Source organism: Ochotona curzoniae, unplaced genomic scaffold (genome assembly GCF_017591425.1).
Source record: "Ochotona curzoniae isolate NIBS_2020 unplaced genomic scaffold, NIBS_Ocur_1.0 scaffold_4937, whole genome shotgun sequence".
Taxonomy (NCBI): domain Eukaryota; kingdom Metazoa; phylum Chordata; class Mammalia; order Lagomorpha; family Ochotonidae; genus Ochotona; species Ochotona curzoniae.
In genome coordinates, this window is record NW_024467126.1 from 3,948,132 (window position 1) to 3,963,759 (window position 15,628).

Genomic DNA, 15,628 nt, shown 5'->3' on the forward strand with positions numbered 1-15,628 from the left:
ACCCTGGAAGGCAGGGAGGACAGTGGGAGCAGGGCTAGGCCAATTCCTAGTATTCCTAGCACCCGCTGCTCGGTGGCGGCCCATGTCTACCACGTGGGCATCTGGGAAGGCAGCCCAGAGGGATGGCTAGGGCCCGTCTCCCAGTTCCCAAGGGGTTCTCTGCCAAACCATCATAGACCAAGCACCTGGAAGCAAGGGAGGTACCATCCTGCACTGCCCTGTGAGATGAGAGTGTGCCGAGTCCTGCTCGCAAGGTACGGGCAGACCTCACTGCACCACGCTCCCACACCGCTCCCGGCCCCTCCCGGCCCCAGCTCCTCCTCTGTCACACTGCGCACTGATACATTCCCAATCCCCCATAGTCACGTTCATGGCCAAACCTACCAGGAGCCTGCCTGGGACTGCAGGTGCACGCCCACTCGGGACCGGGTGGCGAGGCGTTATAAGGCACTACCGTGCATGGCGCGGCCTGGAAGTGCAGTGAGGCCGAGCTGGGCAGGAACTACGTGGCCACGGTCTTCATGACTGGCTGCTGGGATAGGTCAGCCAGGCCCTTGATCACCCAGCCACCCCTGTCATCATGTCGGTGCTTCTGGGCCTGGGCCCTCACCTACAGGCAGGGGCATCCCAGAGCCCCAGGCAAGCACAGGTTTATCAGGGACTCAGGCCACCTCGGGAGGCAAGCTTGCTTGTCAGTGACGGCCAACGACAGCCATGCAGTGAGGTCAGGGCCAGGGGGGTTAGGACAGCTCGCAAGCCCTCGTGCCCGCTTCTCATGGCTTGATTCCCCAGGGACAGTTTGTTTTTCTAATAATGAATTTATAATATTCTTGATGATGTTCACATAGTTAATAAGGATGTATGCCCGTGTGGACACCGATCAGCGTGGGGAGGGTCGAGGAATGGGGAGAATGGATGAGAAAATTGTTTCTAATCTCCTTTTTTCTTCCTGTATCTTGAGAAAGTGGGAAGAGAATGGGAGAGGGCCGCTTGCAGCAGCCCAACCACACCAGCACCTGGGATGGGGGACAGCCACCTGATGTCATCCCAGGGTCCCCCATGTGGAGCATGCTCTGAGGGTTCTGCCCAAGTGGTTTCAATAGTTCTGACATGCTGTCGATCTCACTGAACCAAGGATGAGGAAACCCTTCCAAGGTCCGTCAGCTGACATGGACCACCTGAGAGTCTCCGCTCACCCAGATACTCACTGTCTAAGCTCGGCCAGCAGAGCTGTCCAGTTTGTTCTGCCCTTCATGGCGCTAGACATCCTCTTTAGGCCTCAATGAGCTGGTTGGCATGTCCCCCTTGAGCATCTGGGCATTCCGCCCACTGCACAAGCTTCAACAAACGTGGAGACCCAGTTCTGCCACAGGCACTCCACGGTCAGATTTTCCCTGATGTTGGAAATCTGAGTCTAGTGGACCAGTTGGGGTCTCCAAAGAAACCTCACCAGAGGTGACCCCAGACCTGATTCCTGTGTGTGCCAGCCAATGTGGGGTCTGGCTCAGTCTGTCACCTGTAGGCCCCGGTCTCCCAAGGGTTAACTCCACAGCTTAACTTCTTTATCAAGGTGTAACAGAATGGGCAATCATGGCCTGATGGCTTGACTGCAATCTCCTTCCTTCCTGCTTCCCCTTGTTGCATGTCCTTGGGGGAGCTTAGGTGTGGCTTAGCAATCTCCCTCCTTCTTGCTTCCCCTTGTTGCATGTCCTTGGGGGAGCTTAGGTGTGGCTTAACCATTGGGAGGATCCTGGGAGGGTCCAAGCAGACTATAAAAGATGCAGCTTAACTTCAAATAAACGGCATTCGGCATTCTCCCCGCACGAATGACCCACTGTGTCTGTGTGTTGTCTGTCTTGTCTGTCTCATAACCCTAGTCCCTCCGCTCGACTTGGAGCTCGGGGTACGTGGCGACGCGGGCGTTGCCAACAGTCACCCACATCAGCCTGCACACACTGGTGGTTGTAGTCGCCCAGTCAGTTCTGACCCCAGCCCCATCTCATACATTAACCAAGGGATGCTGCAGCCCAGCCCAGTCCTGCCCACCACACTCTTGCCCCGCGCACACACCAGCGGGAACTGCACCCTAGTCCTGCTTCCAGTCCTGGTTCCTGTCCACCCCCCCCCCCATCCCAATTGACTCCCATACACATCAATGGGTGCTGGAGCCCAGCTCAGCCTGACCAACCTCACCAGCCTGCCCAGGCTCATGTCGGCAGGTGCCACTGCCTGTCCAGCCAGGCCTGCCCCCAGCACTGGCTCCCATGCTCACCAGTGAGAGCTGCAGAGGGGCGCCCACAGTCTCTCTACTGGACCCCACTACTCTCAGCCCTGGATCTTGCACTTTCCAGGTGGTTCTGTGGTCTAGCCTGACAGGACTTGCCTCCCAGTCCCAGTGCTTGCCAGCCCATGCTGCAGCAAAGGCCGACCAGCCTGCACTTGCTCTGGCTCATGCGTGCATCAGTGGGTATGGTTGCTTAGTCCAGCGTGGCTCTCCCTCTAACCCAGCTCACATGCAGGCCAGCAGGTTTTGTAGCCACGTCCAGCCTGGTCTGCTCCCAGACACAGCTCTCACACTCACCAGGAGGAGCAATACTCAATGGGGAGTCCTCGCAGCCCACCTAACAGGCTGGCCCCCTTCCCCACCCTGCCTTACATGTGCTGGTGGACGCTGCGGTACAGTCCAGCATGTCTTTTGTCTCACCGCAGCCTGGCGCGGCCAGCCCCCAGTCCTGATCCACATACACGCAGAGGGTACTGTAACCTGGCCTGGTCTGGGCTGCTCCCAGCCTTGGTTCTTGTGCTCACCCGCAGGGACTGCATCCTGGCAGAGGAGTTCGCCAAGCTCCTCTGTCAGGTCACCTCTGTCACAGACCTCACGCATACTGGTAGGTTCTTGGCCCAACCTGACTGGCCCCACCTCCTGTCCTGGCAGGTACAGTGGCCTTGCCTGACCAGCCCACACTGATCCCAGTTCTTACCGTTGGGGGCTACAGCCCAGCTCTGCCCGGTCTACCCCCAGACCCAGCTCTCACATGATTCAGTGGGTGCTGAGACCTAGTCCAGCCTGTCCTATGCCTGTCCTGACTCCTGTGAGCACCAGTGGGTGCTGGAGCCTAGCTCAGTCTAGCACACCCCGGACAGCCCACACCCATGCCGAGGGATGCTACAGCCATGTCCAGCCCAGTTTGCGCCCCCATTTCAGCTCTTGTGCTGACCAGCTGGGGGGGTTTCCTTAGCTCCCCTGTCAGACCCACTCCCAACAAAGCATCTTTCATATGCTGGCAGTTGCTCAAATCCAGCCTGCCTCGGCCTTTGCCATCGGATGCCGCATTCTGGCCTGCCCTGGCCCACCCCGTCCCAACTCTCGCTGGTGGGTGCTGCAGCCTAGCCTGCCCAGCCTGCTCCCATCCCTGGCTTTTATGCAGACCAGTTGGTGTGACAGCTTAGCGTAGCCTGGCATGGCCCACACCCCATCCTGGCTCCTGTGTGTGCCAGTGTGCTATGGTCTGGCCCAGCCCTGCCTGATCCACACCCAGCTGACTCAGATGCTTACCAGCAGGAACGATGGCCCACCAGGGGCATTCCACAAGTTCGCCTACCAGCCTATTCCCAGACCAAGATCTCACGCACACCAGCAGGTGTTAGGCCCTTACCTGGCACGGTCCGTCCAACCTCTGCCTGTGTGTGTGCTGGTGGAGTTTGCGGCTTGGCCCACCCCACACCCAGTTCTTGGGTGTGCCTGTGGGTGCTGCAGCCTGGACCAGCCTGGCCTGTTCTCGACCCTAGCACCATGAGTGTTGATGAGTTCCATGCCCATGCCCAGCTCAGCCCTTCACCACCCAGCTCTCAAGCGAACCAGCTGGTATGGCAGTCCCACAGGGGTGAGCCCACAGTCCCCCACAGAATCTGCTCCCAGACCCAGCTCTCACATGCTGGTGTCATGTTCCAGCCTGCCACGGTCCACCCCCTGCCGACGCTGCGGGTACGGTGGTCGAGCCCCACCAGGCAGGCCCCCCAGCCATGGCTTTTGTATCAGTTAATGGTGGCAAATACCAACAAGTCAGCTCAGGTCCCCCCATGGGTGAGTGCATTGGTCTGACCCTCCTCACCTGCAAGTGCAGTGTCTTGGTGGTGGAGGTCTCCCACGAGTCACGTCCTCCCCCTCACACATGCCCAGATCTGCTTCTCCAAGCAACCCGCAGCCCCCGCCGCCAGTGAGCATGCAGACCCCCAGGTCTGCTCCTCCAGTGGTGTGTCGTGGCACCCTAGGGCCCTGCCTGCCTGCCTGGGTCCCATCCACACTTGGGCGCGGGCCAATTCTACTGGCAGGCTGGTATAGTTAACACACATCTGGTATTAACCAGGTCCAGGATGCCCTCCAGCTGCCAGCTGCTTTTCTCTCGGAAGCGTGACACGTGCCTGGGATGCAGTGTATACAGCTGCCTACAGCCGGGTCCTGTCAGAGACGCCCGGGGTGTGGGGACAGCAGGACTGCAGCCTGAGCCTGGCCATTCACTGTGACCGCTGCTGGCATGTCCCTCTGCTGGACCCACGTCACCCTCGGTGGTGAGAGAGACGGCCCCACCTCACAATCGGGGGCCTCTCCCACCCTCCTTCCTCCACCCACCGTGGGGAGGCGCCGCCCGCCCTGAGGCATGGGACAGCTCTGTGTGTCCCAGGTGGCAGCTTCGCCAGGCCAGCTGCTACAGGACACCCCAATCCCGTGCTCATGCCTCGGGGTATAGGGGGAGCTCACGGGGACCTCACAAGCAGAGATGAAACCCCACGCGCAGCACGGCCCTCTGTAAGCCAGAGAGGGCTTGAGAGGCCCAGGCCTCGGTCATCAGGACCAGGCCAGCTCGCACGCACACAGCACAGCAGGGATGTGGGAGCCCTCGGGCCCGCTCTGCCACACGCAGGTGCAGGTACGGCTTCACCCAGATACCAGGGGCCCAGGGGCCGTGTCTGTGTGGGCAGCACCCACAGGTGCCGTAAGCCAGGAGGCCGCCTTGGTACCCCAGGGTAGGAGAGGCTGAGAGAGAACAAGGCTCACCACCCGACACAGAGGGACCCACCCAGCACAGGAAGCCCATCAGCCTGACCGTGGACAGGGACATGACGGGGAGTCCAGCATTCAGAACCAGCCCCAGCAGCCTGGGGTAACAACGCAGCAAGTGGGGTGTGCTCCCAGACGAGCCGGAGCTGTGGCACAGCACAGTAAGCTGTGAATGGTGGTTTGGGTCTCGGCTGCTCCACTTCCCATCCAGCTCCCTGCTAACGTGCCTGGGAAGGCAGTGGAGGCTGGCCCAGGTGCTGGGGCCCCTTCCTCGCGTGGGAGACCAGCATGGAGCTTCAGCCCCTGGCAGCAGCCCGGAGCAGCCCAGCTGTCGGTCACTGGGGAGGGAAGGAACCAACAGATGGGAGACGGATCGCTATTCCATCACTGTTTCAAGTAAACACATCTTTTAAAAAAAGATCCCAGACGGTTTTTGCTTTAAAATATGCTGGTTTTTCTCCATTTTCCAAACTAACACATTATCCAAGCAGGTGACCGAGACAACACGAGCGGTGGGGTGGCCCAGCACCCCTGGCGTCCTCAGGGCTGGGGCAGCGGGACGGGGGACCGAGTCACAGTGGCCCCGGGAAGATGCAGGGCCGGCCGCCTGCTCTCCGGGCCGCCAAGTGGGTACCTTCCCTGCCCTATAGGCACTTCGGACTTGCCTCGGCCCTCACTGGGGGTGCAGGGACCCCAGCACTTGCCCTCCCTGTGGCTGCTCCGTGTATAGCAACAGAGGCCGGAGCGCCCCCTGGGGGCCGAGCGCCGCAGAGCGCAGGGCCTGACCTCACCCCAGCAGCCAAGCTCCATGCACCACGCAGCCAGGCTGGCTCGCTGGGGCACAGGCCGGCCTCTTCCCTCGGCTACAGGCGCCACCGCGCAGCCCACGGAGGACAACGCCACTAGCTCCTCAGGACCCAGAGCCCAGGCCCAGGACAGCTCCCGCCAGAGCAGCCCACCGTGCCCAGTCGAGCGGGCGGTGGGCAGACAGGCGGGCAGCACGCAGTGTGCAGGGGGTGCCTCGGACGTGGCAGACGGGGGCAACAAAGGGCTGGCCTGTGTAAGGAGGCCCGGGGGACAGCCAGTCTCGGGAGAAGAGGGCCCTTTCATGGGCCAAGCTGGAACCCGCCCCTACAGGACAATGAATGCCCCCGTATTGTTTCGCCTTTAATCACGTTTTTAAGCACTTAACATATGGACATCTGCTTCCTCGTGTCCTGCCTTTGTTCTTCTGTCATCCTCAAAAGGAAAGTCCAGAACCTTCCGTGGGCATTTTAAAGTCCGGCTGCACGTTGAGCAGTGAGCAGAGCTGGAGGCGAGACAAAAGGGAGAGGCTTTCACTCCCACGCGATTCCTCCCACGGTCCATCAGGCCTTGTTCTGGCCACCTCGTCCAGCCAGGTGTGAGGCCTGAAACGTGCTGTCCCCACCGTCCAGGGTCCCCCACAGGCTGCCAGTCCCTCCTGCCACAGCCAGCCGACCAGCGGGCACACACCTGTTGTCCCCACCGTCCAGGCTCCCCCACGGGCTGCCAGTCCCTGCTACCATGGCCAGCTGACCAGCGGGCACACACCTGCTGTCCCCACCGTCCAGGCTCCCCCACGGGCTGCCGGTCCCTCCTGCTACAGCCAGCCAACCAGCGGCCACACAGCCAGCTGACCAGCAGGCACACACCTCCTGACCAGCGGGCACACACCTGCTGACCAGCGGGCACACACCTGCTGACCAGCGGGCACACACCTGTTGACCAGCGGGCACACACCTGCTGACCAGCGGGCACACACCTGTTGACCAGCGGGCACACACCTGCCTGAATTTGCCCCGGATCCTGTTCAGGTCCTCATGCAGCCGCTCGTAGGTGGGGTCGTCGTAGGGAAAGCTCCGGATCAGCCCGATCAGGGACTCCAGCACCTTGACCTTCCTGCTGCGGAGCAGAGACCCCGCGCTCAGCTTCTCCCCCTCGACGGGCTGGAGGCGGACACGAGGCCAGCAGGGGCACCAAGGCCGTCTGCTCCCAGGCCGCCAGCCGATTCCCTGTGACATGAAACCGTGTTCACACGCTCCGGCAACACGCTTCGCCACACCCTGCACCCTGACAGCGGCTGGCTAACTTGCCAAGGCCACTTCATCCCTTGCCAGGTTGACCAACCGCCTTGCACATCCCGCGGTGGCCGATGGAAGCGGTGTGGGACAGAAGCAGCAGGCAGAGCACACCTGAGCCCTCAGCGGGGATGGTCCAGGATCCGGACCCTGGGCCCAGGGCTCTGGGAGTGTAAGCGCAGGCGGGAAGCCCCACTTCCAGAGCAAACTCCGTCTGTCTCCAGGCTCCGGGCTCAGCACCCCCCAAAGAGGCTGAGGCTGTGCTGGGCAGGCCTGCCCAGGCTCTAAAGACGGGGCACCCAGCACAGCCCACACTTTCTGGGACCCCCACGTCTCCCTCAGCAGAACGGGCAGCCTGCAGCTCCACACACCCGCTCGCTGTGGGTCAGGAGATCAGAGCTCTCCCACGCGGTGGGGCGGTGCACCTGCAGGGCAGCCCTCCCAGCCCACAGCCGGCAGCCGGGGGCAGGATGCCGGGAGCTTGGTTAAGAACCAAGCCCAGGGCCCGGCGCGGTGGCGCAAGTGGTTAAAGGTCCTCGCTTTGCACGCCCGGGATCCCATGTGGGCGCCGGTTCTAATCCCGGCAGCCCCGCTTCCCTTCCAGCTCCCTGCCTGTGGCCTGGGAAAGCAGTCGAGGACGGCCCAAGGCTTTGGGAACCTGCACCCGCGTGGGAGACCCAGAAGAGGCTCCTGGCTTCGGATCGGCATAGTATCGGCCCGTTGCGCTCACTTGGGGAGTGAATCATCGGATGGAAGATCTTCCTCTCTGTCTGTCTCTCCTCTCTGTATATCCGCCTTTCCAATAAAAAAATAATAAAAATAAATCTTAAAAAAAAAAAAAAAAGAACCAAGCCCAGGCCCGGCGTGGTAGCCTAGTGGCTAAAGTCCTCTCCTTCCACGTGCTGGGATCCCATATGCACACTGGTTCATGTGCCAGCTGCTCCACTTCCCATCCAGCTCCCTGCTTGCGGCCTGGGAAAGCAGTCGAGGACGGCCCAAAGCCTTGGGACCCTGCACCCACGTGGGAGACCTGGAGGAGGTTCCTGGATCCTGGCTTTGGGTCAGCACAGCACTGGCCATTGTGGTCACTTGGGGAGTGAATCATCGGACGGAAGATCTTCCTCTCTGTCTCTCCTTTCTGTAAATCTGACTTTCCAATAAAAACTAAAATGCAAAAGAACCAACCCTAAGGTGAACCAAGCACAGCAACATGACCTCATGTGCACACGTTACTAACTGGGTTCTTTCTTTTTTTAACTTGTTTTCTTTCTTTTTGAAAACATACTTATTTGAAAGGCATAATTAGTTTCCACCTGCTGGTTCACTCTTCAAATGGGTCAGACCGAAGCCAGGAACTTCATCCAAGTCTCCCACGTGGGTGCAGGGGCCCAAAGAATTGGGCCGCCCTCCGCTGCCTTCCCACAGCTGGATGGGAAGTGGAGCAGCCGGGACTCGAACTAGTGCCTACGTGGGATGCAGCAGCCACCATGTCCACCATGCCCTAACGGGGTTTCTATGTTCAAGTCCACACTGCGGCACAGAGGCCCGGTGCCCCTCAGACACCGCTTTGTGACCCACTTCCGACCCAGCTCCATGCTCATGGCCTGGGAAAGCAGTGGAGGACAGAGCCCAAGCCTGGGTCCCTGACACCCAAACGAGACCGTCGGCCCAGCCCTGATCACTATGGCCACCTGGGGAGTGAACCAGCAGATGTAAGCTCTCTGCCATTCTGCCTTCCCATAAATACACAATAAAGAACTACAGTAGGGCCCGGAGCAATAGCCTAGTGGTTAAAGTGACCACAACAGCCGGTACTGAGCCAATCCGAAGGCAGGAGCCCAGACCCTCTTCCGGGTCTCCCACACAGGTGCACGGTTCCAAGGCTTTGGGCCGTCCTCAACTGCTTTCCCAGGCCGCAAGCAGGGAGCTGGATGGGAAGTGGAGCCACCGGGATTAGAACCGGGGTCTATATGGGATCCCGACACATTCAAGGCAAGGGCTTTAGTTACCAGGCCACGGCGCCAGGCCCAAAGTGAGTTTCGCAAGGCAGCAGAGCTCAGGTCTGCAGGGATTCACCCCGGCCAGATGCTGCCCTGGACACACACGGCCAGGGCCACGGTCCAGGCTGCTGGTGGAGTGCAGCAAAGGCGACGGCTCTACAGCCTGCTGCCCACCCCTGCCCATCCTGGGCTGCAGCACCTTGCCACATCTGCCAGCCGCAGCGGGCGGCACCTTCCCTCTGGGAGCCCACTCTGTGAACCTGGTGTGGAACTGAGGCTCCCGCGTGCCCCGCCACCCAGATGGCAGCAGCTGCCCCCATCGCCCTCATCTGGAGACAACCTTCCACAAAGGACTGTGTCACTCCTGAAGGGCAGAGAGGGAGACGGGGAGAGAGAAAGACGGGGAGAGACGGGGAGAGGGAGAGAGTCTCCCACTTGGCTCACTCCCCAAGGGGCTGTGACTAGCCGGCTAACCCAGACAGCAGCCAGGAGTCTGTGGTGTCACCCAGGCTCCCGCTGGGTAGCAGCGCCCAGCACCTACGCCTGCACCTGCTGAACAGGAAGCTGGTCCAGAAGGCTGCCAGGACTGGATCACGCTCTGCTTTGGAACGCCGGCACCTCAAGGAGCAGCTTAACGCACTGTGCCACAAGGCTGGTCTCTGCACTAACCACACCGACTCAGACAAACATGGACGGTCAGGAGGCCCTGGGTTCTGAAGACACCCCAGGTACTGCTGGCTTTGGTGGGGGGGAGGGGTTGCAGCAGCAAGTTGGTCTGCAGGGCTGCAAGAAGTGGGCCCCCCACCCATGCACCAATGGCCCAGGCTCCCTGCCAGGGTTGAGGGCTGAGAGCTGGCAGTACCCCCCCCCACTCAGCAACAGCCCTAGCACCCCTTTGGAAGTCCCCTTCTGACCTGGCCACCGCCCCTGCTTAGCATAGGAAGGGGGCGGTCTGTTCCCACAGAGGCCAGGTCGGCAGGCCAGCGAGGCCACCTCCCATGCTGGTGCCCCTGCCTGGCCAGGCGCGCGCCAGCCCCATCCTGCGTCCCTGCCTTGGGGTCAGGGTGGTCAGACCACAGGAGGCCTGTGGTATCAGGGTTCACCTCCAGCTCAGGAACACACACCACCCTGTCAGGCTCAGGACCAGGCTCTTGTTACTCGAGGGCCAGCTGCACCCCATTCCCGGCTCGATCCAGCCCCTGGTGAGCCAGTGCACGGGTGCTCACTCCCTCCCTCTCTAATTAATAAAACCCAGATTCGGGGCCAGCACTGCGGCACAGCACATTAGCTTGCCTGCCTAACCCCAACTGCTTCCCTGCCCACCCAGCTCCCTGTTGATGGTCCTGGGAAAGCAGGCAAGGAAGGCCCCAATCCCTGGGCTCCTGGACCCACGTGGGAGACCTAGAGGAAGCTCCTGGCTCCTGCTCCAGTCTGGCCCAGCTCGGGCCATTGCAGCCCTCGGGGGAGTGAACCAGCAGGTAGAAGATTTCTGTCTCTTCCTCTGTCACGTGCCGGCAGAGGCCCGGGCAGGAGCTGGGTGTGGAGCTGCCACTTAGAGGACCAGCGACCCCAGGGAGCAAGCAGGGTGCACAAGGGCTAGGCAGACCCCATGACCACCGGTGAGTTGGCTCCTTCCAAACTCCTAACGGACGGCACGGCAGCCCAGCTGGCTAATCCTCTGCCTATGGATCCCGTACACTCCACTTCCCACCAGCTCCCTGCCTGTGGCCTGGGAAAGCAGATGAGGACGGCCCAAAGCCTTGGGACCCTGCACCTGCAGGGGAAACTTGGAGGAAGCTCCTGGCTCCTGGCTTCAGATCAGCTCAGGTCTAGCTGTGTGGCTGCTTGGGGAGTGAACCAGCAGATGGAGGATCTTTCTGTCTCTCGCTCTCTGTAAATCTGCCTTTCTAATAAAAATAAATAAATCTTAAAAAACAAAACAAAAAAACAACTCCCAGCACAGTCCCGTCCGACATGGATATTCTTCAAGGTCATGGCCAGCGGCCCGCCTGCAGCACCCGTCCTCGTGGAGGCGAGCAGTGCTGTTACCTGTCGTCTGGGGTGCGGCCAAGCAGGAGGTTCTTCCACGTAAAAGCAAAGCCCTGGTAGTAGGCGACCTGTGGACGACAGACAATGCTGGCGAGGGGACGGCCAGGCCCCAGTCAGCCCCCAGCCGCTCCCTGAAAACACACGGCCCAACGCAGTAGCCCAAAAGTCCTCGCCTTGCATGTGACAGGATCCCAGTCCATGCCCAGCTGTTCCACTCCCATCCAGCTCCCTGCTGTGGCCTGGGAAAGCAGTGGAGAACGGCCTAAAGCCTTGGGACCCTGCACCCATGTGGGAGACCTGGAAGAGCTCCTGGCTCCTGGGTTTCGATCGGTTCAGCTCCGGCAGCTGCAGCTACCTGAGGGAGTGAACTAGGGGACGGAAGATTTCTCCTTCTCTTCTCTAGAAATCTGACTTTCCAATAAAAAATAAAATGAATCTTTAAAAACAAAGATAAGGCACACACCAAGAGGGAGAGGCCCAGCTGCGGCCCACAGCAGGGAGGGTGGCACGGCCACAGCCTGCCTCTGCAGGCCACAGCAGCACGCACTGATGTCCTGGTGGCCACCTCAGGGCCACGCGGGCCTCCCAAAGCCCCAAGTTCTTCAAGAACTGTCCCAGGCAGGACCGCCTCCGGGGATCGAGACCCACGGCCTGCTGAGTGGCGGTCCTTCGCACAGACCAAGCACACACAGGTGCCTGTCTGCGGCTGAGAACACGACCGCGGCAGACGCTGTGAGCTGCCACTCAGGACACCAGCTCGCGTCCCGCCTGCCCTGCCTTTCATCCAGCCCCTTACAGTGTCCCAAAGCAGCAGAGTATGTCCCAGGGGCTTGGCCCTGTGCCCACGTGGGAAACCCCACAGAAGCTCCTGGCCCAGTCCTGGCTGTTACGGCCACCAGTGGGTAGATGGGCGACCCCTCTCTCTGCGTCCTTGCCTTTCCAATAAACAAGCATTCCAACAGAATATTTCCCATGTTCCCACAGCAGCCTGGCTGCCCCGCGTGCACCCACAGAGGCCCCGGGGAAGGCCCACTCACCTCGGCCCCGATCCTGGCTCCCTGCACAGCGCCATGCCACCTGCCTTCCGCCACTCCCAGGATGCTCCCCTCTTGGTAGCCTTCCCGATACCCCTCCCCGTGGAACCTGGGATGGAGAAGCAGGGGAGGAGGGTCATTAGGCCACACAGGGGACAGCCTGCGTCTCTGGGTGGGGCAGGGAAGGGGGCAATCCTTCTCTCCTAGGTACGTCAGGGGAAGGCCATAAAACAACAGTGTCACAAGACTAAGGTTCTACCACTTCCTGGGTCTTCAGGCCCCTAATCTGCAGGAGACCCTGTGGGCCAGTAAGCGGGAGTGGGCTCCCTGAGTTCCAGACCAGGTGGGACACTGGAGACAAACCAGCAACATTTACAAGACACACACTGCGGCTGTGGCTCCACCTGCACGCAGGGATCCCACACGGGTGCTGGTTCAAGCCCCGGCTGATCCACTTCCCACCCAGCTCCCTGCTTGTGGCCTGGGAAAGCGGCAGAGGACAGCCCAAAGCCTTGGGACCTGCACCCGTGTGGGAGATCAGACGGAAAACCCTCTGGTGGGCAGCCCCTGGGAGGGGACACCCCAATCCTGTAGGAGGGTGGAAAGAAATGTGCCATCTGCATTAAACACAAGAGTGGGACTGGGGGTCACCAAGGCTCGGCTCGGGCGGAGAGGACGCTTTCCCCGAAGGGAGGCTCTGGGTTGGAAAAGAGGGGTGATCTGGGGTGTTGTTCTGGGGAACACGGGGTGGGGGTGACCCGGGTTGTAGCCATGGGGACAGGGGGCGACCCCAGGTTGTACCCATGGGGGACAGGGGGCAACCCCAGGTTGTAGCCATGGGGGACAGGGGGCGACCCCAGGTTGTAGCCATGGGGACAGGGGGCGACCCGGGTCGTAGCTATGGGGGACAGGGGGTGACCCGGGTCGTAGCCATGGGGGACAGGGGGCGACCCGGGTCGTAGCTATGGGGGACAGGGGGTGACCTGGGTCGTAGCCATGGGGAACAGGGGGCGACCCCAGGTTGTAGCCATGGGGGACAGGGGGTGACCCCAGGTTGTAGCCATGGGGGACAGGGGGCAACCCCAGGCTGTAGCCATGGCGGACAGGGGGCGACCCCAGGTTGTACCCATGGCGGACAGGGGGCAACCCCAGGTTGTAGCCATGGGGACAGGGGGCGACCCGGGTCGTAGCTATGGGGGACAGGGGGTGACCCGGGTCGTAGCCATGGGGGACAGGGGGCGACCCCAGGTTGTAGCCATGGGGGACAGGGGGTGACCTCGCCTTCTCGGGCGTCCAGCCGATCAGCCCCGCCGCAGCAGCGACAGGTGGCCGTCGGCCATCTCGCGCTCACGCCGGCCCCGCCCCAGGCCAGCCCCCCGAATGTCGGCGACGGGGAACAAGAGAAGGGGCGGCGGGCCCCAGCTGGCCCAGCCCGGTCCCCGCGGGGCCCAGCAGATGCTCGGGGCGGGGAGGAGGCGGGCCGGCCGGGGGCGAGCGCCCCACGCACCTGTCATCCGCCATCACGACGGCGTCCAGCAGGTCCTCGCTGGCCGCCATGGCCACGGCCGGACCGGAAGGACGGCGGCCGGGAAGGGCCGCACGCCCCGAGCGCCCCGACCGCGGCGCGCAGGCGCACAGCGGCGCGGGGGGCGGAGCCGGCTCCCCCTCCGCTCGCTCCGAATGGGCCGGTCCGGGCCTGTCGGACGCGTCCACGTGGGCGTGGGGGTGGAGCTGGCTCCTAATGGGATTTGTTTTTTTTTTGAGCTCAAGCCTAGGAAACCGGATCCACTGAAAGAGGTTGGAAAGCAGGGCGCGCTTAGAAAGCAGCTCTGGTGGTGGCTCCGAGCAGGGTCGCCTGGCTGCAGGTGCCTGGCCCTCTTTTCAGCCAGCAGGCAGCCCTGGGCACCAAGGGGGGCCCCTGCAGACTGAGACCTGGGCCAGCCTTGTGTGAGCTCCCTGGTCACCCTCGCGGCCTGGGACACGGGGGGCGCCCTGTTAGGTGCTCAGCCCTGCCCGGGTCAGTGCTGGGGATCCCTCCCGTGGGCCGAGAGCGTCTGCACCCCAAAGAGGAAAGAGAGGTGTAGGAGCTAGCTCCTGGCACCATGACATCACGGGCTGGCACGATGGTGTCACAGGCTGGTGTGATGATGTGGTAGGCTGGCGCCGTGACATCATGAGCTGGTGTGATGATGTCACAGGCTGGCACCATGACATCATGGGTTGGTGTGATGATGTCACAGGTTGATGTGGTGACGTCACAAGCCAGCTCGTCCCCTAATCCAGCAAGACGCCCTGGCATTGTTAAAGGGACCTGCAGAACCATGTTCTGCAGAAAATGCTGAAAAAAAAATTTCTTCAAAACCATGATTTTTTTTTTAAGAAAAAAGTGAAGACAAACTTGAAAGACAGGCAGTTGCAGACCTGCGCAGAAACCAGACTGGCAGGGCCTCCTCGGCCCAGGCTTCTGTGCTGTGGTCGGGGCCCTCTGACGGGGTCGGGGAAGCGAGTGGAGACCACGGCCACTGCCCAGCTTGCAGGCTTAGGGTCCCCGGGCTGAGGTGGGGGCACCGGAGGGAAGGCGCTGTGTGACCCACAGAAACAGGACCTGGTGCTTCTGGCCTGGCTCCTTGTCCTGTGTGTGGCTGCCCATGGGACGCTGGACTTGGGGTGAAGTGTGCGGCCCTGAAGTTCCCTGGTCTGCCTTTGTGTGTGTCCCTCACGTGCCGCGTGCCGGCTGCAGGCTGCAGGCTGCAGGGGGCACTGTCCCGATCTGCCTCCCCCACCCCTTCCAGGCTGCTGCTCGCAAACACACAGAGACCCCCGCCACCACCCAGAGCCAGTGCGAGTGAAGGACCCCCTGGGCATCTGCCAGCTCAGCGCCCACAACCTTAGGAAGGACCCTTTCCAGCCACCCGCCACCGGGCGGCACCCTTGTGCTGCGGACAGGCCACCCCCAGCCAGGCCTCCGCTGCCTCACACCGGCTGTCCTTTTATGGGGAACATTCCTGGAGCCCCATCTCTCCCCTCACACACATTTCCCTCCGGCTAACCACAAACAGCGCCTTGAAGAAGTTCCCAGAAAAGCCAGCAAGCTGTGAGTTGATCTGGATGCAAAGCATATGGAGAATGTAGGCGCGGTTGGATTCTTTCACCATCTGCATTTCCAAGCCTGCATGATCTGCCACTATTCTGGAGAGCTCAGCCAAGTCGGGCTGCAGCCCAAGACAGACCCCCCCACCCTGGGGCGTGCAGGGCTGGGCAGGCGTGCGAGGGGCCCTGCAGCTGCGGAAGGCAAGGGCCGACTAGACTCCAGGAAGCCTGCAGGGATGGGGGAAAGAAAGTTTCGGCCCCTGGTGCCTCAGGCAGCCTGCCCATTCCAGGGTGGAA

The 15,628-nt window shown here is 61.6% G+C and overlaps 1 protein-coding gene and 1 long non-coding RNA gene across 3 annotated transcripts; one reads left to right on the forward strand and one right to left on the reverse strand.

The window, feature by feature from the left end:
- The first annotated feature begins 712 nt into the window (after positions 1–712).
- LOC121150273 lies at positions 713–5,967 on the forward strand. Its single transcript, XR_005882946.1, has 3 exons — positions 713–724; positions 4,837–4,842; positions 5,885–5,967. It is a non-coding gene; the product is annotated as an uncharacterized LOC121150273 (long non-coding RNA).
- A 246-nt stretch (positions 5,968–6,213) lies between these two features.
- LTO1 (LTO1 maturation factor of ABCE1) lies at positions 6,214–13,834 on the reverse strand. Of its 2 annotated transcripts, none has more exons than XM_040971023.1 (5): positions 13,749–13,834; positions 12,245–12,350; positions 11,208–11,275; positions 6,865–6,979; positions 6,214–6,368 (listed from the first exon to the last, which is right to left on the reverse strand). In XM_040971023.1, the coding sequence occupies exons 1-5, from the start codon at positions 13,796–13,798 to the stop codon at positions 6,300–6,302; spliced, it is 408 nt and encodes a 135-aa protein (XP_040826957.1). In that variant the 5' UTR covers positions 13,799–13,834; the 3' UTR covers positions 6,214–6,299. The 2 variants fall into 2 exon arrangements, with proteins under 2 accessions (XP_040826957.1, XP_040826956.1); XM_040971022.1 differs by having other exon boundaries at positions 6,865–6,982.
- Between the last annotated feature and the right edge of the window lie 1,794 nt (positions 13,835–15,628).

Bases quoted from the DNA above. Each gene is read 5' to 3' on its own strand.
- LTO1 (XM_040971022.1), bottom strand. From the start codon at position 13,798: ATGGCGGCCAGCGAGGACCTGCTGGACGCCGTCGTGATGGCGGATGAC. The intron at 11,276-12,244 runs GTGAGTGGGCCT...TGTCGTCCACAG, and splicing joins GAGCCAGGATCGGGGCCGAG to GTCGCCTACTACCAGGGCTT. The intron at 6,983-11,207 runs GTAACAGCACTG...TCTGCTCCGCAG, and splicing joins GGCCGCACCCCAGACGACAG to CAGGAAGGTCAAGGTGCTGG.